Genomic DNA, 22,606 nt, shown 5'->3' with positions numbered 1-22,606 from the left:
GAATTTCTGGTTTTTCAGTGGAACAATAACATTTGAAAAGTAATACTATAACTACCTTAAATAAATAAAATATAGTTATTTTTATTATATAAAAAAATTTAAGAGAAAAGAAATTGAATGTGATTCCACCCTTTAAACACACATAATTTGTTTTAATATAAAAACCAAAATAACATAATTAATTGATACGATAAGAAATTATAGTCTAAATTTTTTTGAAGTTTAATCAAAATGCACGGAATTGAATCCTGAAAGTAAAAAAAAAAATCATATCTGTTAACATATAGTAACTATATCAAATTTAAAATAATTTTATACTCACATTGATTAAAAAATAATTCTTTATTTGAGGAATCTGAGGATCAAATAAAATGCACGTACAAAAATATTATATTTGATTTTAAAAAAGACAAAATATATTTGCTCTCTTCTGTTTATTGTACTTGTATATAGTATGTGCTATAACAATTTGTATAGGATATTTTATAAAAGGGATATATTCATATTTACAAAGCTATAGACTATATCCATGGAAAATAAACTTTACAGAAATAATGATTCTTTTTAAGGTATTTTATATTGTCCAAATATATTAGATAACTTCAACCAATCGACCCGATCAGACAAAATATGATAAGAGGGATTATATTAAAAACGACCAACATATGCTTAGAGTACGTAAAAAGGTTAAAAAATAAAACACTTCAGACTTCCAAAATTGTTAAACAGAACCCAAAAACCAAGCATAATACGAAGATTAAAACAATTAAAATACTTATAACAATAAAAGAGAAAAGCCTATCTTCATCGTAGACAGGTTTCCAATAATTCTTCAGCCACTATTTTCAGTCTTCACTTTCTTAATCGAATCCGAATGTCGATATTTGTTAACAGTTCCCTCGTAGATAGCTGCCTCTAAACTTTCGATATGGGATCCTTCACGTTTAGCAGCTGTCTTCAGATTAGACTTAGCCATGCACAGAACTACCAGCTATCAGAACAGAATCCTGAAACACACGAATTGTTATGTAGATAATAAAAGGTCTACAACTTAAAAAAAAATTTCTAATAGTCAATAAATATATTACCTCTGAGTCTTCAGAACAATTGGAAAATCTGGGTAGAACGTATTTGAACGTCCCTAATAATATCAAATTAAAAATCAAGATCATAATATAAAATCACTCAATTAAGTCCTTGGGTAGTTATTCATAAGAAATATACTTTAGGATAAGAAGACACGTCAAGAAAGATTTGTATCTCTTTATGTAAATAGTATTTTCAAGAACACTCCTTACGTACATTTCGTGATGTTCCTAGTGGGCAAGCGAGATGGTGAAGAAGGCGTCGTTTTAAGCAATCCAAGACGGTCAGTCCGAAATCGCCTGAGGTCTGACGTTCGAAATATACCAGAGGAGTCGCCAGAAAGTCTCCTGTAGTAACCGGAAGTTGATGAGAATGATGATCGCTGAGAAAAACTGACGAAAAGCTTCCTTCTCTTTTATACATGACCATGGCTTTGTACAAAAATGGAATCAAACCTTCCATTTCTTCTCTTTTTTTCTTTTCGATGGGGATTCAGATCGTTGATGCGCCTGCTTTACAAAATCTCTTTCTTTATAACCTTAGTAAAGAACGTCGATCACCCTCATATCGTCTTCTTCTATGCTTTCGATACCCATCGATGCGCCTAGTATCAAGGACATGGAACGTCGACTGCTCAAGGACTCTGTAGTCGGTCTGACAAAAATAAAAAAACGTCGACTGCTTAAAGACATGGAAAAGGAGTTTGCAAAAAAAAATCATCAAATAAGGAAACATTTAATGGTTTCACATTAAATGATTTTGTGAGAATCGATGTGAGCGCGACACGTAAGCAAAAAAGAGAATGGAGCCTTCTCATGCATCCTTGAAAAAATAACTAAGAGATAATTAAGGAACGCCTTAAAAAATATTTCTCCTTTAATATATAAGGGATTAATATTAATATTGACGTTGACAAAGAGTAATTTTTGGGTTCACCCCCTAGGGTGAACCTCTAGGTTCACCAACCAATAGTGTTTGATTATTTGATATTTGATATCTTTTAAAAAAGGAAACAACATTGAATTTCCAAATAAGATTATCTTTTTAAAATAAAACAATAAAAATATATAAAAATAGTTACAAAAAATAAATAAATAAATATTTTAAATCTTTAGCAAAATACTAAACCATATACCCTAAATCTTAAACCCTAAACCTTAAATTTTGGATAAACTCTAAACGTTTGAAAATCTTAAACCCTAAATCATACATTAAAAACTAAATTTTAATAACACTAAACCCTAAATCCTAATCACTAAACCCTAAACCCTTGGGTAAACTCTGAACCCTTGGATAAATCATAAACTCTAGAGTTTAATTTTAAATATTTTTGATTTACAGTTTATGATTTATCCAAGGGTTCAGGGTTTATCCAAGGGTTTAGGGTTTAGTGATTAGGATTTAGGGTTTAGTGTTATTAAAATTTAGTTTTTAATGTATGATTTAGGGTTTAAGATTTTCAAACGTTTAGAGTTTATCCAAAGTTTAAGGTTTAGGGTTTAAGATTTAGGGTATATGGTTTAGTATTTTGCTAAAGATTTAAAATATTTATTTATTTATTTTTTGTAACTATTTTTATGTATTTTTATTGTTTTATTTTAAAAAGATAATCTTATTTGGAAATTCAATGTTGTTTCTTTTTTTAAAAGATATCAAATATCAAATACTCAAACACTATTGGTTGGTGAACCTAGAGGTTCACCCTAGGGGGTGAACCCAAGAATTACTAGTTGACAAATCTACAATAATTGAGCAGCTGGTTGGCATGTAGTAAGTCTTTGTTTAGCTTAAACACTAGCTTCGTCTGTCATGTGCTCTCTTGTTGTAAGGATCTGCAGACCAAAGCTACTCTTACCAGTTGACATCCATCCAGTTGCGTTATCGCGTATTTGTAACGATACATAATTAAAAGAATGTATAACGCAACCGCGATTTATGCGTTTTTCACCTTCTTTATATTCTTATCTTAGCTCTTCGAACTCTCAACAAGCAAGTTCTCCCCATTTTTAATTATTCTAAAAACTTGAAATATATAAAAAAAAGATTTCATTTCATATTGTATTAATCCAGAACACGAGGGCAGATAAGCCATAATCATGACAGCTCAAATCGAATCAATGATGACATTGACGATACCTCTGATAGTATAATACACGAAGAAGACCCTTAGTTTTCACAAAATTTCTGAAAATATAATATGTTATCGTTATATATAATCTTAAATACTAAGAAATAAATAGTATATAAGAGGGCCATCGACATCATTGAATTAATTTTAAAATAGGATACCCACCCCAAAAAGAGTATGATATTTAATATATACTAGATTTTGATCCGCGCTTTCAAAGCGCGGGTTTATTTTTGTTTTTTTTTTTCAATTGACAAATATTTAGTAAATGTCACATTTCATATATTTGTGATTTATTTTATAAAAGACTTAAAAATTTTATCTTTATTTATCGTATTTCATTTTAAATGACTATTTATGTTAAAAAAATTAAACTTTATTTTTTTAATGAATTAAATTGGTATAACTCTGATAAATTAATTTTATTATGGGGTTAATATTTTAATTAAAAAATTATATACTTTTAATAAAGATTTATACTTTTCAATAAAAAAATTCAATTATTTTTATGAATGCTTAAATTATATTAAGAAAAGAAAAAAAATAATAATTAAGAATAATTGAAAAAAAATTATTTGAACTTGGACTCAATGGCCCAAAGGAAAAAAAAAAGTGAGAATTGAATCTGATTTTTTAATAGGTCCAAATGGCCCAAGAGATATTTGATTTGGGCTGGATCCAAAAATAATGACCCAATATAGATTTGTTATTAATATTATTTAATTGTTTTTAATGAAACATGCAATGTTAGTGAAGAAAACATGCCCCTAAGGTAATTATGACAATAGGATCCTGCTTTAATAGTATTGATGGGTCTTAGCCTAATATAAAATGAATCGTAAGAAAATAATGTGTTTCACCAAATATTATTTTAGTTACATTTCTATCTATAACAAGATGTGCTTACTCATATCAGAAATACAAGTACAAACTCCTTTGTCTTTCTTTTAATGGAACTCCTGAGCACGATCAATCTCTTAGCACTCGTTCTTCTGCCCTTTGTTATTCCCAAGATATGGGAAGCTTGTTGGATCTTTCTTTTGCGGCCATGGATGATAACAAGAAGATTCAAGAAACAAGGAATCTCAGGTCCAAAATACAGATTCGTGTACGGAAACCTCAAGGAGATAAAGAAGATGAAGAAAGAAGCTAAGGATTGGGTTCTTGATCCCAACTCCAACGATATCTTCCCTCGTGTGGTTCCTCATTATCACCAATGGCTATCTCAATACGGTGTCGTTTCTTGAAACTTGTTTTGTTTATGACCCTTTAAGATGAGCATCGATTAACACATGCATATTCTCTTTGCTGATATATATTAGGAGAAACATTTCTATACTGGAATGGAACAAAACCGACTGTATTCATCTCAGATCCTGAACTAGGCAAACAGATCTTGTCTACAAAGTTAGGTTTCGCTGTTATCGCAAAGAAAAGACCCGAGGTCTTCATACTTTTCGGTAAAGGACTTCCTTTCATTGAGGGTGATGACTGGGCTCGCCATAGACGAATCTTGAACCCTGCTTTCTCCATAGACAGACTCAAGGTGGTTTTAGTTTTTGTTTACTATTCTTTATGTTTCATAATATATGATATTTTGCTTAAATGCACAAATATTAGAAATTTACTTAAAATATATCATTTAAAATTAATTAATTTAACTAGGAAATAAAATAATAAAATACATTTGGTTATGCAGTTTTTAATAAAGTATACTTGGATATATGAAAACATTTAGTGTGAAACAACAAAAATCTTCTCAAACATTGAAATGGAGATAGTATATATATATATATATATATATATATAGTACTATTTGAGCAAAATGTAATTAATTATTTGCTAATATTTTTTAGGTTATGACGAAACGGATGGTGGACTGCACCTTGAGGATGTTGAAGGAGTGGAGAACACAGAGGAAGGGTGAAGAAGTGGTGATGAGGATGGAGATTAACAAAGACTTCCACAGATTGATCTCAGATATTATCGCGACCACTGCGTTTGGAAGCAGCTACGAGGAGGGGATTGAATTGTTTAGATCACAGGCAGAGCTTGGGAAATATTTTCTTACTTCTCTCACAAGCGTCTTCATCCCAGGAACACAGTAAGTACATTATATATAGTCAGCTAGTTCGTCCAGACATAAACATACATAATCTTTTTCTTTCTTGTTACCCAAGATACCTTCCTACGCCAACAAACCTTCAACTATGGAAGCTCGATAAGAATGTGAAGGACTCAATCAAAAGAATTATAGATGCAAGGCTAAAATCAAGTTCCAAGAACTGTGGAGACGATCTTCTTGGGATCATGTTGAAAGCTGCAGCGTCTAAGGAGTATGAGAAAACGATGAGTATGGATGAGATTGTAGACGAATGCAAGACATTCTATATCTCAGGGCAAGGAAGTAGTGCGACATTGTTGACATGGACTACGTTTTTATTGAGCTCGCACCAAGATTGGCAAGAGAAGCTAAGAGAAGAAGTTTTCAATGAATGTGGTAAAGATACGGTCCCAGATTCAGACACCTTCTCAAAACTTAAACTGGTAATTAATATGGACTTCTTCTTTTTTGTTATTAAGTTTGATACATTTTCAACCGGTGATAGTGGATTGGTTTATCTCCCATATATGTTATTATTATTTAGGATTTTTGTAACTTTCGATGTAGGATATGTTCTTATAATATATTAATTAGATTCATTTTAATTTTCAATGTGGAAACGATGTCTCTAATACTTGTGGCTGAAGAAATCTATTTTCTACCTTACAGATGAACATGGTGTTGATGGAGTCTCTTCGTCTGTACGGACCGGTGATTAAAATGGTCAGAGAAGCAACACAAGATATGAAGATAGGACATTTGGATATCCCCAAGGGAACAAGCATAATCGTCCCGTTTCTGAAGATGCACACCGACAAGGCCATATGGGGAGAAGACGCCAAACAATTCAATCCTCTGCGGTTCGAAAATGGTGTTTCTCAAGCCGCCAATCAGCCAAACGCACTTCTTCCGTTCTCAGTTGGACCAAGAACTTGCATTGCTCAAAACTTTGCTATGATGGAAGCCAAGACCGTGCTCACTATGATCCTTCAACGGTTCCGGATCAGCCTCTCCCCTGAATATAAGCATACACCGGTTGATTACTTCAATCTCCATCCGCAATACGGCCTACCCGTAATACTCCAGCCTCTCGATACAAGGTGAGGAAGATAACAAACCAATAACCTCAACGGGTTTGGTAAACTTCATGATGATAATATGTATATCCTTAAATAAAACGGATAATAAGACGAAGAAAAAACTGATTAGAGAATTCTGTTGTGACATTTTCATGGATATTGGATGAGAATATATAACGTGGTAGAAACGATGTTCATGCCCTTTCTAAATCCCCCAGCCATGGTTATTGCGGTAACTCAAGGAAGTAAGGTGGGTATTAACAAGAATTAGTGTTTAGATAAGTAGATTTTTTTAATCTATAACCTCTATAGCAATGCTCGTTGTCGTTACTATATATACGCATTAATATTAACGTTGAAAACTAGAGCTTAGCTAATGGGCAGAGTATTTACATTGATGATATATATATATATATATTGCACGATCCAAAGTGGTTTTTTTTTTGGGGTAAAAACCAAAGTGGTTTTTTCTTTTGGGTAAAAACCAAAGTGGTTTTTTACACAGTTCAATTTATCCTCGCATAAAAAACCAAACCAGCCATAAACTTTTGCGAGCTCACACACTGAAAAACCCTACGTTTCCAACCACCAAAACCAGACGTGGATTCAGTATTTAGTTAGACTTTGTTTTTATTTGAACAATAATTAGTATCAGTTGTCGCGCTCGGATTTTGTCTGCACGTGAAGTAGTTTTCTGATCTTTGCTCTTTCCAACTGTCCAACATGCAAGTTTTTTTTCCCAGTTTTAATTCTTTTTACAAGTTTTTTTTTTAAACAAAAAGGATTAAACCCGGATCTATTAAAGACACAGACCTAACCCTCGGGTAGAAGTACAACCCACGGATAGACCCTCTCTTGGGCATTCAAATGAACCGAAAGCAATAGCTCATATCCGTGTGGCCAGCGGAGTTCGAACCAGAATTCGCCGTATTGGGTTTAGTCCTTCAAACGCCACTGGACTACCACTACTGGTTTTCTTTTTACAAGTTTAATATCAGAAAAGTCGTTTATACGAGAAAAGATCATTTTGGACAGAAGTCAGTGTCATTACAGTTCACCTTCCTGATTAATCAAATATTGCACGTGATTTTGTGCTTTCCTTGTCTCTTAGCTATCTCGTGCTTAGCATATAATGTTTCGAAACTGTGTTATAATTTGCCATTAAATTGTGGGGGAACTTTATAAACAACAATATACAGATAACTGGTGTACTCATCGCAAAATAAAGTCTAAAACATAATTTGGTATGTATATATATTCACTAAGTTTTTACAATATAGTACCTTAGTAATAGAAGACTTTTATACCAAAAAAAGCTAGCATAATATTTTGGGTGTCACTGATTAATTAGTTATCTTCCCAGAGTTATTATTTCCACCTATAAAAAAGTTGTTTCCATTTTATTTTTATGTCAACCAGTCGCACCTTTTGTGCTTATATTAAACTGTTGGAAAGAGTGATCCGCTAAGGGTTTATCTAACTTTTATTCAACTTGTTTACTTTATCTTATTTATGCTCGTTTAACAATCAAGCTTCTCATCACGCAAATATTCACTGTTTTAATTCTTATAAATTAACAGACAATCACTATCTTAAAAATGGAACAATATCTTCAAAAGATTTGATTTCTCTGTATGGATTCAGACAAACGAGAGCAAACGCCAAAGTCATGACAGCTCACATTGAGTCGATGATGATGCATACTTCCAAGATAATCACAAAAGATTAGGTCAAAACTATAACCACAAACCAAAAAAATATTTTATATGATTTGTGTTTTGTCGTCTGTTAGAAACTATATATCTTATTATGTCTTATTAAATTTCTATATTAACAAATTTTAAATATTTTATGTAATATTTCGTGAGAAAAAGAAGACTATAAGTTGAAAACTTTAGAGAATTTGAAACATACAACCTTCTAAAATTTCTTTCTATTAACTTGTCAATGTATTAATCTTAACTAGATTTTAATCCGCACATCCGTGCGGGTAACATTTTATTTATAAATATAAACTTTTATATTATTTTGTATATAATAATTTATGATAATATATTGTTGTCATTTTAAAAATAACTAAATAGATGATATATAGTTTTAAATATTAAAATTTAACATATGTTAACAATTTTATTTTTTGTAAAAATTATTACATAATTTATGAATATTAATCATTTTAAAAGGTGAATGATATTTTAATCATTTTAAATGGTGAATAATATTTTATTTATTTATCTTATTGAAATTTTTTTTTCAAAATATATTGTTTTACCAATTCAACATAATTTTAATATGTAATTCATTAATTACTTCTATTTTAATATAATGTAGAATATACTTATAAAATTTATAAAATCAGCAAAAAAAATTCATTATTTTGTTTATAATAAAAATATAATTAAAATTAATTTATAATAATATTATACTACTAATTTCGAAATTAATCAGTGCATTAATTAAAAAAATATTTAAATTTTAAAAAAGATTTTGTTAGATTTTGTTAGATTTTTTCTCAACAGATTTTGTTATTCCTAAAACTAAAATTTAAATTTATAGTTAAAATAGATTTGTTATTAATATCCTTATAATTATTTAGAAATGTTATACATTAAATAAACTAATGTAAACAATAAAAAAATTATTTAACTATATGGACCTAGACTTCTAGTATGACTATTTTGTAGTAGATAAAAATGGTACTTCTCTTTTAATAGTATTGATTTTCTTTTAATTATGTAAGTAGACAAGGATATAACGTTGTAACTTGTAACACAGGAAGTTAACATTTTCAGGGTTAACTTGTTGCAGTATATCCCATATCGAATACAATCAACCACTTCAAAGGCTTTATTATGGGCCAATGTATATTTAGTCGAACATCATATCGGGCCTAAATATGTTCAAAACTAAAGGCCCAAGCTTGAATAATAATATCGAGTTTATACGAGACAGGAGCTGTCAAATCTTTCAAAAAAAAAAAACAAAATCGAGTTCAAATTCAAATCGCTCTCCGGCTCCGGTGTATTTTGCGGCGGGTCGTCCGAGCAACTCCGTCGACGAAGACTCCTGCGATGGACGGATACGAAGATTGGGAGCTTCGCAACGAGGAAGGCTTCGTTTTCAAGCGAGTGAAGCGAAGCCGTATCTCCGACTCCGGAGAAGCATCCAAACCGGTGGAACCGGAGTTGGATCCGGCGGTGGAGGAGAGGAATCGAAGGACGCGGAAGAAGAGGATACTGGTGAAGCTCAAAAGAAAGTACCAGAGAGAGATGGAGCAGTGGGACATTTTGTCGAACAGCTTCAGTGCTATGCAAGAGAAGGCTGCTCGATTTCAAACGGCGGAGCGGGAAGAGAGGTTAAACGCGAGCGAAACGACGTCGTTTCGAGATTCAGAGCATGGCGGAGAAGAAGATGCTCCCAAGACGGTGTCTTGTATGCTCGACGAGCTTCTTTCTATGGTAATTAGGGTTTGAATTTTAGCCATTGGATTAGAAATTAGATCTGTCTTGAAATGGTTATATGCATGTTTTGTATATTTGATGAAGAATGTTGATGGTGATGGACTTGTGCAGGCAGAAGCACAAGAAGCGATCGTCAACGATGTCTCAAATCTCTGCGAAGTTGCAGAAAACATATGTAGAGTTGAACAAGAAGAACAAGAGTCATTGTTTGATCTTGCCGTTTGGAGCTCACCAAGGAGTCTTATGGCGTCTCTTTGTGCTGCTGATTAAAACCAAACCATGTATTCTGCTTCTCTTTCTGTACATTCTTGTCTTGTTTTCGAGTTGTAGCATATGTCCTGTCTTGTCTTATAGCTTGAACAATGTACTTAGTGTTGTTTTTCTCAAAACGTGAAACACCAAAACAGCTTGAATAACTTTAAAATCAACACTGACTTCATTGTTCAAATGTGTACGAATCTGCATACGTAAACTGGAGCATTGTGGTAATGTAACAGGTTTCAAACAGTCTAACAAGTTGGAGTCATTGTTTGATCTTGCCGTTTGGAGCTCACCAAGGAGTCTTATGACTTCGCTTTGTGCTGCTGATTAAAACCTAACCATGTATTCTACTTCTCGTTTGTGGTTCTTCATGAGAACATGCTCTGTACATTCTTGTTGTTTTCGTTTTGTAGATGTCTGTCTTGTCTTAGCCTCAACAATGTACTTAATTGTTGTTTTTCCTCGGAAGTATTTAATCAACAAGAAGATGTGAAACACCACAACACCTGCAATAACTTAAAAACTCACATTGTTATACGAATCTTTGCAGCGTAGTAACAATGTAACAGGTTTCAAACCATCTCTAACAAGCTGGATTATTTCTTCAGCCAAAGTAGCATACCGAGCAAGAAGGTTCTGGAAAAACACAGAGGTCGCAACGACAATAAGAGCTCTTTTTAGGCATAGCTAATGTTGAGATTTCTTTTCTCTCGGTTAATACTTAAAGCAGCCGAACGTTCATGAAGCTGATCCTAGCCGAGTCTCACTATTACCTTCGTTCTTGGTCTCCTCGCCTCCAGGTATTGTCGCATGCTATGTTCACGGTATTTGGAGAGACGAGAACTTGATGAGTTGTGATGTTTGGATACTACGTGATCATTTAGGAGCTTTGCTATGTTACTATCGAGTGTCGTCTATTAAACCTTTAGAATGACCAAGTTACAGATCGTTAGTTCACTTATCTTTCTAGTGGTTGCTCGATTTTATCACTTCTCTTCCGAATTAGTGACTCACCTCCAACTCCTTTGCTCGAGACATTGCGAAAAATGTTACTGATGATGGCTGGTTCCAGTCTTACCTAGCGTTTTGTAATTTCCACTAGTGTCTGCTTTCTATTAATATTTTACCTAACTCTAATTAATTATGTTATTTCAAACTATATAAAAAAAGCTCTTTATTTCATCAATCTGCATAATTAGCTTTTGAAACCAGACGCTACAATTTATTTTCTCTGGAACTCAAGATAACATCATAGTGTAGAAGCATTAGTAATTTCATGATTTGGTGAATAATCAAAACAACAATCGATACAACCTCATAGAAAAAGAAATCCAAAAACAGTAATCAAACATACCACCTCTTTCTGGGTTCATCGACCCATGGAGGACGTATAACAAAAGCACTGATTGGGAATGCTTCCGTTTTGGCACGTTCCAAACAATACAAAGAACAATATAATCCGCTTTCGTTAATAAGAAAGAAGGGAGCTGCGCAACGACAATGACAGAGGTTGCAAAGTGGTCTTGAAGATGTATTGTTCAACATCAACTCAACGTTGCCTTCGATCTTTCCTCCTGGTTTGGCGTACCTGATATCACCAAGCACACAGAAAACAATCTTTGGATTTGTTTCTCTTTCGCAAATATCACACCAATACTTGCCGCTAGTTGCCTCTTCACCATAACAAAGAGTGAGTGGGTGATCATCATACCTGTGACGTATTACCGTCAACGGTAGAGTGGCGCAACGGAAGTCCAAAAAGAAGTCGCATTTGATACATCCAATGACGACTGTACTTCCAAGCTTGTTGCAACCCTGGCATGACTTGAAGTGACCAAAAACATCTTTTCCGAGGTAGAGTAAAGGATGCGGATGACTTCCATGGATAAAAGGCATAGTAATAGAACTGCATAGCAATTCATAAGTCTTACGTCCATCAGTATACATGAATCCTTCACAGAAACGTTGACAACAAGCAGAACAAAATCCTTCGGGGTTATCTCTGTTGAGGAGAAGACTAAGAGGTTTTGGGCTTATAAAATGTCGTTTCTTCTTAGGAAGATTAGCGCAGGTTTCATGAAGGATGAAACTGCAATCTGAACAGTTGTAAAATGTGTCAGAGCCAATGGGACAAACACAAGCTCCACACAAGATATTTTCCTCTAAGGAAACACCGTCTTTGTTGAGGCTCATGTTATGTTCATGAGCGAAATGAGTGATTGTGTGGTCATCATTCATCTTGAATGGCTCAATATCTTCAACGTCTCTCTACCCCATCCCAAACGTCTTTCCTTGTTGCACATCCTGAATGAATAGTATAACTAGGACATGATGAACAAGAATAAGACCCATATGACCAGTCAATCTCTTCCAAACAAATCCCACATATCCATTCTCCAGGGCCAAGAGGATACTTGTAAGAAACGCGGTGATCATGGCGATTGACATGAATAACACGTGGTAAGCGAGCACATTCTTGATGGAAGAACATGAGATCACGTTGAAAACAAACATAGGGAGATCGGTCGCCTATCTTCCCACAACCATCACATACAAAGGAGATCAGTCTTGGAACGAGTGTGAGTATATGGTCTTGGACCTTCAGATTTGAAAGAGACACTGGTAGAGGAGCTTGAATCGCACAATACATATCCATGTTGAACTTACAAATATCACAATGATATAGAAAGTTTCCCGTATGTTTTCCACATATATGACATTTCAGATCAGTATAGCCGGGAGCACCTTCGGTGAGAAGCTTGAGAGAGTGTCTGGCATGACAAGAGTGAGTGATCTCTGTTGACTCGAATACGGAGGCGCATTTCTCATGAACCATCAGCCAACAACGAGCGCAAAAGTAGCCATATTCTCCGGGCTTACCACAAACTTCGCACGGCATATAATTACCAACATCAAGCGCGAGTAGAGGGTGATAGTGCCACGGCATATTCAGTTGGGATACGGAGCACAAACCTTCAACCATGCAACCGATGTGCAAATTGAGATTACAAATGGAACAATGATAAAGAAGGCGCTTAGTGGTTTTGCCACAGATATGGCATGTCGGATCTGTGTTATCAGGAGCCCCCGTTGTGAGAAGTCTTACACAGTGTCCTTCATGAGAAGGATGTTTGGTTGTCTCTAGTATGTTGAACACAAAAATACATTTCGCGTGCACACGAAACTCGCATTCACTGCAAGAGAAGCCATCTTGAAACGACAGATCGCGAGAGAAGCCACCACGATTGAATCGATCGCATACATCGCAACGTAAACCTCCTCCAAGAGGACCACCGATATGTTTACCGAGTCCTAAAGGATGCTCGTGTCCTTCTAACTTCACAAGCATGGTTATTAGTTGTGGAAAGGATGCAAAATTGATGTTGCGAAATGCACTTTTGTTTCTTGTACAAATGGATCTATATTAATGTCTTTTAATGTATATGCATTGGAGTTTGCATTTGTTTAATTTACACACTAGTATCGATTGTCCCGCTAAGATCTGTCTAACGTTCTTATCTTTTCCCTTCTGATTCTCAAGTCCTCACCTCAACAGGCAAGTTTTCTTCCCTTTTAAAGTCAATTAACTTAATTGTCACAAAATAATTAAATCATTACTAAAAGAAGAAAAAACAGAGAGTTGATTTGATATTTATCAAATCAGATCACCGAGGATAGGTTGACATAAACTACTTTCCTGACAGAACACACTCAGTCGCGGATGGTACGCTAGAATAAACAAATAAATATTTAGCGTGAAGGTGGATTGTATCTATATATTGTATCTTTGTTGAGGGTGGATTTGGATCTAGATATTAAAATTTAATTCAATATAAAGCAAAAAAAAGGAGTTAGCAAAGTTACCGAAACGAAGCTAGCTTGGCAGTGAATTCATTATTCATGGTTCATACGACCAACACCATTCGAAGGTGAGTAGATATTGCGGTCACTATGAATAGAAACATTAATGTGATTTATTTAAGAAATAAAAATCTCACAACAAGTTCATCACTGTGTGAGGATGCTTTAAACGTAGTAATAGTAAGATTGTATCATGCATGTCTCCGCAATCTTTGTTCGTATTTCTGAGAACAGGTCCGGCTGTCCGGTGTGTCATGTTTCACTGCTCTTAGACCAAAGCAAAAGAAAAAAAATTGCTTTTTTCGAAAATATTTAATTAGTCCAGATTTTCGTACGACAAACAAGAAAATAAACCACTTCATCACAGCCAGTATTTTTTTTTTAAGAAAAAAATGTAAATTGCAGCATAGTAGAAACAACATAAAAGGTTTCAAACAATCTAACAAGTTGGACTTAAGATGATGATAAATTAAAAGTTTAAACTGAAGATTAAATAAACATCAAATAAACCACCCCAAGACTGTACAAAGTTCCACGTAGAGACGGATAAGCACACAGGAACCTGAGACTTTTGCTTTTATGAATACCTGACGAGAGTAGTTGATCTCTCTACCAACTTGTTTAATGGTCTTCTTCTTCTTCATCAGATTCCCCTTGAGCTTCTGACTCGTCCCCGATATCCTCCAAAAGCTTATCAACATCAACTCCTAACTCCATCAGTTTCGCCGTTAGCTTCTCCACTTTGCTCTCCTCTTGCCCCAAACACACCAACAAGTCGTTCAGCTCGTCTTCGCTCTCTTTCTGAGCTTCCTTTCTCACTTCCTCCTTTATCGCTTCTATATCAGGAAACTCCATCGGATCTTCCCCTCCTTTCAACGATTTCACTTCCTTCTCAAGATGGTAGTTCGCTTGTTCCAGACTGTTGTATGCGTCCGACAGCCCTTTTAGGTCTGATTCGAGTTTCGCAGCCATGTTCTTGTAATCTGATGCCTCGGACTCCAACTTGGCTTTCTCCGCTTTAACTGTCTCTAAACGCTGAGACGCTTCTTGGAGTTCTCGCCTGATGCTTTCCATCTGAACCTTCTCCATTACTGAGCTTGATCTTTGCATTGATCCTTGAGATTCCTCATTCCTCCCAGAGCTGGCTAGGTCTTCTGCCAAAGCAGCGTTCCGAGCAAGAAGATTCTGGAAAAAAAACACAGAAGTCACAACGACAATAAGCTCTTTTTAGACACAACCATATATATCAAACAACTGAATTGCATAAGACGAGTTCAGCAAGAAGCCTATACCTGAATCTCCGAGCACTGCTTCTCTATAAAGGCTTTCAAGCGGTTGATATATGCTTTCTCATTTTCACCGCTCCTCTGCTCCAAATCCGCCGGCACTACAGCCACCTCGCTCTTTGGCCGGCTATACACGTCCACGATCCTCTCTCTAATCTTACCTTCAAGGCTCTTCACTAAGCCAGTGAAGCTAGGATCAAACAACGATATGAGCATTGGGTGATCCTCATTCCCCTTATCCATCGCCTTTGCCACGTCCGCATCCTCAATCTCAGCTTCACTGGGCGTGGCTGTTCTTGACAACGGTTTATCACCCTGTCGAGGTGCCTCGGAGGAAGAGAAGATGAAGCTGCTCTGCATCTCTTCAAACTTCGAGAAGTATGTTGTGAGCCCCACCTTCTGGCTCACAGCATCAACTACAGCAAAAGCATCTTTACCATTCTCATTTGATTTGTTGTAGATGACGCATTCCCCCAGTAGAATAGACGCCAAGCCCCTTGTGCAAACTGTTGCAGCCGGGTTTGCTACCAGCTCGAGAAGATACGTTAGGTGGTGGCGTGAATCTAAAAAGCACTGAACTGCAGCTGGGCAATCAACGGTCCATGTGACGAGCAGTTTTAGAATGATCTGTTGAATGTATGATTTTCCCATTGTGCTTGATTTATTTTTGCTTTTCATGGAAGAAGCAACCGCCAGGTATCTGACAATCCTCTGAAAGAGAGTCTCTGGAGTTCCCATGGAAGGTACATGTGACTCAAGTACTATTTTCAAAGCCTGTTGGGTTTCCGAAACAGTTAGTCAATGCAGGAACAAAAAGTTTGGTGTGCAGAACCAACGGTTTAAAACTATGGTGGGATTGAATCAGTACCTTCTCCTTGCACTGAATGTTGTCCTTCAAAACATGAGAAAGAATGCTCGCAGCTCTGCAACATGTCTGTTTGAAACACATAGATTAAGTTCCGAAAGACGCGTACAAATTAACATTCAACAGAGACCAGAAAGTTTACCTCAAGATCACCATCTGTTTCGCCTGAACAAATGCCTCGTAATAACATACTGACACAAACATAAACTTCCAATAAGTTTTAATACAATAGAATTAGCTCAAAATCCCAATAAAACAGTGAAATTTTTTCAAAGCAAAACTGTGAAAGCTGCAAGAGAAAAGAAAAGAAAAGAAAAGAAGTTGACACCTTCCAAATGACATGTTAACATCATCTTCTAGAGGATCTCGGGTGGTGGGATGTGGTTGGGGTATTAAAGTCGAAGCTAGCATTGTTTGACCCTCCCGATTTTTCTGGAAACGTTTAGAGAATGTGGTTATGAAATAATGATAATAATCTGTAAGCTCACATAAGACTATTATTATATATAGCACAAAAGTTCCAAACCTCACAGACCGTCTTGAAAACATAATCAGCTGCAACAAACTCTTGAATACTAGATGTCTGTAAGATGATCCGGAGAATAGAATTGAGTGCAGGTTCTACTTGCCGGTCTTCACCAAGAACTTTGCTAGCAAGAATATCACGGTTCTTGGGATGTCCATCAACCAGATCTCCAATGCATTTAAATGTCTAGCAGCAAAGTATCACAAAGTAAAAGACCTATTAGAAACTTAAGCTTACTGTAACAACAAAAGAAACAGCTATGAGAAAACTTGGACTTCAGCCAACTGCTCAGCAGTTCCCTTGATAATACATTAACGATCACATTGATGTTATACAAAACAAGGTTCAACAGTAAAATTCTATAATTTATCGTCATTGCAATAATCAAAATAACTTTTGATAGAGAACGGAATTTGAAAAATAACAAGAGAAGGGAGAGGGAGAGACGAAAGGACAAAGAATTTGACTAAAGAAGATTTCCTTACCATGCAGCGAACAGCAACAGGCGCCCATTGGCTTTCAACACCCAACATCAGTAGGTAATCTAGCAGTTTTTTCTGTTAATGTACAAAATACGATATAATAAGAAACATATTTGATTCGGTCAAGAATGAGGAACCACAACATTTGTATATCTAAACAAACCTGAACTAAAACCGTTCTATTTGCCAGCTTGTTTGAATCTTTGCCAGGGTCCGAATCTGCACCTCCCATGATCAGCATATTGATTGTCTCCAGTGCACTAAGTAGATTTACAGTCTACTGGGATTTTGTTCATTCAAAAGGACAAAGATTAACGAATTTGCACGAGCTAGTAGAATCAATCAAAAATGGGAGAATCACTCGATAATCTAACCTTTTGCTGGGTGAATTTATATGTAATCCCTCGCAGTTTTAGCACTGAAATGATGGGTTCAAACCCCATGGTCTCCCTTAGTAGTATCTGTACAGTGTCAAATATAAGCCTATGTGCAGATCTAGTAAAGGAATCATAAAAATCAAGAGCAGAAACAGTGTTTCGAGACCTGGTTTGATGAACTGCTGCGAAGAAGATTGTTCAGCAACTCCAGACAGTCCTGTGAAAAAATAACAATATTAGTGCAAATGCTTGGACAAGAAATTTGAACTTAAGAATAAGGAGACAATCCTAATGCATTAGAAATGCTTGCAAAAATATTCAGGAAGACAACATATGAAAGTGCAAGTGCCAATAACTTTAGTCCTAAATCAAAGAAATAGCTTCATTTTTCTTTTCAAATGCAAAATTCTTAACAGAATAAAAGTGCTATAATATATTTAGAAAACAGCTACTAGTCACCTGCACAACCACATCGCCATCTGACCCTCCTTCCTCCTTGATGATGCTAAAGATCTTTTCAAATGCACCTTCAAAGACAACAATTTTTTGGATCTCCTACAGTAGTTAATCATTAAATGAGATATATCAGATTTAATGGCTACTTCAACTCGATGCACCAGAAAGAAACAGTTACAAATATATAAGCAGGTGATCTCACCTCTGCCTCACGCGTCAAGTGCGTAAGAAGCAACAAAGCCTCGTTTCGGATTACCTGTAAGGCAAACACCAAAAAAATAAGTTACCGAAATATGATATTCATCACCCCAAGTTCACCACCCCCACAACCTCCTATTTGAGTTTAGCTGAAGGATAAATATACCCGACTCTTACATAAACCAACAACAACAACTAAATATACACAAGATATAGTTAATTGTTACCTCCCTATCCATTAGCATATCCATGAGTCGAGTTATGCCGCGAGGAGTGGTCAGAATAGCTTCCTGCAACCTGAAGAGATAGTCAGCAAAAGTCTGTAGAGCATAAAGACAGAGAGATGGCACAAGGAAAGAACACGTACCTGTTTTGAGAATTCATAAGAAGAGCTGTCAGAATCTGAAGAGTGTAGTATCGAACATAAAAATCTTCTTCCTCCTGCCATACCACCAAGGCAACAAACCATACGCACGCATAAGAAAATTAACAAAACAGAAATATATTTTTCAGAAATATGGAGTAACTCGAACCAGCAAACTCAAAAGAAGAGTAATATGTTCAGCTTCACGGGAGAGCAAATCGGAATTCATAAGAGCTGCATGGACTTCAGTTTTCTGTGCCCTTGCATGATCGATTGGCGTCAGAGCGCCAAGAAGAGTTTCTAAGGCACCTCGAACCTGGATAGACAACAAAACAGTAAGTTAAGCATGGCATAGCATAGTCAGATCAACAAGAAGTTCGATAACAAACTCTGGATAGTCCCACAGAAAAAGAAAAAGACATATACAAGTGAAAATTTCATAGTAAAGATTCATGCTAACATAATGAAATCTTTAAAACGTTTCCTTGTTTCCACCTCCTTTCCTATTGATTTTTCCCCTGGAATGATGGACCTACGCTATTCTACTCTCCCAAAAGTACTTTTTGATAAACCAATATCTGCACGACCTAAGCGAGAACCAAAGGAAAAGGAAGATACAGTACCATTTCAACGTCATCCCGTTGGTCCTTTAGGATGCCCACTATCACAGGAAATCCTGAAATTACAGCATGTAAAAAAGCATTTTTTTTTTATCTCACAATTAGTCATACGCATAACAGCAAAAAAAAAAGACACTTACCGGAAGCCCCAAAAGCTAATTGAGCAGCATTACTTTCAGCAACAACAGACTGAAGCTCTACTATAGCATTTCTCCTATCGTCAGGCAAGGTACCATTACTAATGCGATCCAGCAGGCGTTGAATGTAACTACACCAAACAAATAAATCCAATTCTCATTCAAAACAATTTGACAATACATACAGGCCATCATACTATCATAGGCATGATTCCCGCATTATATAAAAGAACTTGTTGTATTCTCCCTAATCGTAGTAAATCAAAAAGAAGAAAACGTACCTGTCTTCATTTGAAGATGGATTGTCTCCAAAAACAAGCCCAACAACCCCCTGTACAACAGCTCAAACAAGTTAAAAACAAGCATAAACACCCAAAAATAAAAAACAGTGACGCTGCTTTTTAAAGTAGCATAAAACAAGTCAAGAACAAGAAGATGGTAAGAAGCTCTCTTGCCACCTTCGTAATTAATTCACACTAGTAACAATCACTCTCCCCCACCAAAACCTTATCCAAATTGACACAGAGCCAATGCAAAAAACAGACTCCTCTAAAACTCTACCGCAATTAGAAAACCCAGAACCAGAAGAAGCCAATGTGAAAACATGCATTCAGCATCGATCCGATTCACCCGATATTTGAACAGCTGAAAGAAGCTCGAAACTATACAACACAATCAGATATTTGGAAAACAATCACCTTATAACGCGATGCCAAATCCATTATCTCGATTTATCTCACCTGAAACAACAAAATTTCAGAAATTTCAAACAAAAAAAAACAGCAATAATGCAGAGTAATGGGGAAAGCAGACTACAAAACCCTAGAAACTGACAATGGACGAGTTTCGGACAGCTTACAGGCTATGGTCGTACGGACAGGATCAGACAAAAGGAAGATGAATCCTCCCAGTTAGTGAAACAGCAACAGATCTCTCTCTCCCTCTCTCAGGTTCCTTCTCGTTTCACCTGACCGATCTGTTCAAGCAAAGTCAGAAAACTAATAAACCGTCCGATCGTCGCGATTTGAGATTTAATTTTCTCTATAATTGGGGGAAGAGGGAGGTCGATGATGTATTGTACTCCCGCCCGCACCGGATTCTACCTCCTAATCGAGCCACGTGGACCATATAGATTAGAGGATGCTCAAATATGGGCCTATTTAACTCCGATGGGCTTTATGTTCCTATTGTTCAACTACCTCAATTTAGCTAGCTGCCTAGCACATAAGATAAATATTTATTTCGGTTAGATGATAATGGAATGAGGGATTAGATTTAAACTAATTATAGAGTAATGATCTTATTTATTACGAGTGAATATTGTATCTGGTTGCTTTCATTATCCTATTTTATTGAATTTAACTTTTTTTTTTTTTTTTTTTTTTTTTACAGCAAGAAAATTTACAGACTCATAAAGACTCCGTAAACCAAAGTGGTGACTCTGTATCCATATGTATGACGAACGATGGTTGTATCCTAGCACTGCGTGCCAAGCGATCCGCCATTTTATTGTCCGTCCTCGATACATGAATAACTTCTGAATTGGTGAAACTTCTTCTCAAAAGCTTGATATCCTCCAGGTAACTCTCAAATGCTGGCCATTCCTCTGGTTCCGAAACCATCTTCACCAGTTGAGAACAATCCGTTGCGAAAGTAACCTGATACTGTCGTAAATTTTTCATACATTCCATTGCCCAAATCAGTGCCTTTATCTCCGCATGAAGAGGTGATAAACTTGCCCTTACATTCCTTGCCCCTAACAGTCTCTCAAACCCTGGAAGTATACTGAGCCAACCTTGGCCTAAAAAACCATCTTTATCCTTCCAAGAACCATCCGTAAAACACCATCTACCAGTGGTCCCTAAGGGCAATCTGCCTTGAACTTCAGGAGCGACCCTTGGATTGTTGATATTCTGCGCTTCATTCCAAAGTCTTGACTCTAATTCTACTAATTTTAACGTCTCTCTCGGCTCAACATCAATATTACTGAAAACCTTATTATTCCTGCCCTTCCAAATATACCATAGTATCCATGCAAACTGATGATCCTCCATAGTACCCTTGAATTTAACTTCTTTTTAATTAGTCATTATTGGCATTCTTGTGAATTGATTATCAACATTTAGGATGATTGTATGTATATATCTATTAATTTGTAACGAAATAAATTATTCGTATTTATGCGTATTAAGTAAAAACACGTGTTTCAGAGGTTAAATGTTACATGCAAATCATATGCGCTCAGAATTTGAAATCTTCCTATGTAAATCTATGATTCATGTATGGTTAGCTCCAGAGCTGATTTGTTTGAATCAATATAATAAAACATGGTGTTTGCCGCAGAAAAAAAATCTCTAGTTCGTGAATTAGGCATCCACATTTGAAAAGAACATGTTAAATAGTGGATAAAATGGTTCGAACGTTATTGTTTTGATTCGTTATTTTAGTCACTTAACTTGTCTCCAAACAATTCCCACACCACGTAACTATTCAAATATAAGCGCCACTTGTAGAGTTGACATATAAAATGTGATAAAATGCGTCACTCAACTAGCTAGCATGGTCAATAAAATTCGATGGTCAGAAAACAAGATTTGAATTGAACCAATCAAATAAAAGATGAAGTTTAAACTATGCACTCGCTTACATGAATAGTATTCAATAAAAAACAAAATAGTGTGTATATATATGACAATGATCGATACATTAACACGTCCTTAGCAATGAAGGCTCGGAAGAGAAAAAAAAAAAGAAACCTAATTTGAAACTTGTGTTTACCTTTGGCACGTAAACTTTATCTCTATTATTACGTACTTGTATATCCAGATGCGGCGTTTTATTCGTTATCAGTCGATAGGATGGGTGTCATTGGTGGTCGGACCTAAAAAAAAATGGTTCACGTATTTTAAAAACTGTTTTATTTTATATGATTTCATCCGGTTTAATTTGTATCGACGTATTTGAGCTTTATATGCAATATATACAGTGTCGTCTTAGATAATTTAATAGTCTTAGGCGAAAGATTAAAAATGGACCCTTTGATAAATATTTTCTTAATGTTTGTTCGATACATTTTTTAAAAATTGAACCAAAATATTTTTTTAAGGGAAAATTGAAAGATGGTGTGTACAATTTTTTTTTGGTTTTGTCTCAGTTTTATATGAGTCAGTTTTAGTAAATTACTAGGTAATAACCCGCGCCTTGCGCGGGATGTGATTATTAGTTTCGTTATTTTTAATAAAAAAGACAATAAATGTGTTTAATCTGGATATTGGTTAGGTTTTACGTTTTTTTGTTTTTAATCTTCTAAAATAT

At 35.5% G+C, this 22,606-nt stretch overlaps 3 protein-coding genes and 2 pseudogenes across 3 annotated transcripts; 2 read left to right on the top strand and 3 right to left on the bottom strand.

Annotated features, from left to right (window-relative positions):
• Positions 1-1,294: 1,294 nt before the first annotated feature.
• Positions 1,295-1,922, bottom strand: LOC111198956 (annotated as a pseudogene).
• Positions 1,923-4,047: 2,125 nt separating this feature from the next.
• On the top strand, positions 4,048-6,599 carry LOC106349250 (cytochrome P450 709B3-like). The gene is made up of 5 exons (XM_013789185.3): positions 4,048-4,447; positions 4,537-4,760; positions 5,071-5,318; positions 5,395-5,761; positions 5,988-6,599. The coding sequence occupies exons 1-5, from the start codon at positions 4,165-4,167 to the stop codon at positions 6,420-6,422; spliced, it is 1,557 nt and encodes a 518-aa protein (XP_013644639.2). The 5' UTR covers positions 4,048-4,164; the 3' UTR covers positions 6,423-6,599.
• Positions 6,600-9,360: 2,761 nt separating this feature from the next.
• On the top strand, positions 9,361-10,292 carry LOC106352400. Its single transcript, XM_013792040.3, has 2 exons — positions 9,361-9,855; positions 9,970-10,292. The coding sequence occupies exons 1-2, from the start codon at positions 9,469-9,471 to the stop codon at positions 10,126-10,128; spliced, it is 546 nt and encodes a 181-aa protein (XP_013647494.2). The 5' UTR covers positions 9,361-9,468; the 3' UTR covers positions 10,129-10,292.
• A 1,150-nt stretch (positions 10,293-11,442) lies between these two features.
• LOC106350875 lies at positions 11,443-13,508 on the bottom strand (annotated as a pseudogene).
• Positions 13,509-14,331: 823 nt separating this feature from the next.
• Positions 14,332-20,043, bottom strand: LOC106349249 (golgin candidate 6). Its single transcript, XM_048735375.1, has 19 exons — positions 19,990-20,043; positions 19,573-19,622; positions 19,295-19,422; positions 19,158-19,210; positions 18,704-18,850; positions 18,538-18,611; positions 18,398-18,467; positions 18,175-18,228; positions 17,976-18,071; positions 17,683-17,733; positions 17,514-17,600; positions 17,303-17,416; positions 17,143-17,214; positions 16,658-16,843; positions 16,460-16,563; positions 16,274-16,322; positions 16,135-16,200; positions 15,273-16,040; positions 14,332-15,165 (listed from the first exon to the last, which is right to left on the bottom strand). The coding sequence occupies exons 1-19, from the start codon at positions 20,011-20,013 to the stop codon at positions 14,602-14,604; spliced, it is 2,757 nt and encodes a 918-aa protein (XP_048591332.1). The 5' UTR covers positions 20,014-20,043; the 3' UTR covers positions 14,332-14,601.
• Positions 20,044-22,606: the final 2,563 nt, after the last annotated feature.

The sequence above is a fragment of the Brassica napus genome, chromosome A6 (assembly GCF_020379485.1).
Source record: "Brassica napus cultivar Da-Ae chromosome A6, Da-Ae, whole genome shotgun sequence".
Taxonomy (NCBI): domain Eukaryota; kingdom Viridiplantae; phylum Streptophyta; class Magnoliopsida; order Brassicales; family Brassicaceae; genus Brassica; species Brassica napus.
Note: the sequence above shows the minus strand (reverse complement) of the source record. Positions and strands in the feature narration are given on the sequence as shown.

What these genes read in the sequence shown, in the direction of transcription:
- LOC106349250 (XM_013789185.3), top strand. Translation starts at nt 4,165, where the DNA reads ATGGAACTCCTGAGCACGATCAATCTCTTAGCACTCGTTCTTCTGCCC. An exon ending in CCAATGGCTATCTCAATACG is followed by an intron (nt 4,448 to 4,536) that starts GTGTCGTTTCTT and finishes GATATATATTAG; the next exon opens with GAGAAACATTTCTATACTGG. An exon ending in CCTTCTCAAAACTTAAACTG is followed by an intron (nt 5,762 to 5,987) that starts GTAATTAATATG and finishes TCTACCTTACAG; the next exon opens with ATGAACATGGTGTTGATGGA.
- LOC106352400 (XM_013792040.3), top strand. Translation starts at nt 9,469, where the DNA reads ATGGACGGATACGAAGATTGGGAGCTTCGCAACGAGGAAGGCTTCGTT. An exon ending in TCGACGAGCTTCTTTCTATG is followed by an intron (nt 9,856 to 9,969) that starts GTAATTAGGGTT and finishes GGACTTGTGCAG; the next exon opens with GCAGAAGCACAAGAAGCGAT.
- LOC106349249 (XM_048735375.1), bottom strand. Translation starts at nt 20,013, where the DNA reads ATGGATTTGGCATCGCGTTATAAG. An exon ending in ATATGCTAATGGATAGGGAG is followed by an intron (nt 18,229 to 18,397) that starts GTAACAATTAAC and finishes TTTGCCTTACAG; the next exon opens with GTAATCCGAAACGAGGCTTT. An exon ending in ACTTGACGCGTGAGGCAGAG is followed by an intron (nt 18,072 to 18,174) that starts GTGAGATCACCT and finishes TAACTACTGTAG; the next exon opens with GAGATCCAAAAAATTGTTGT.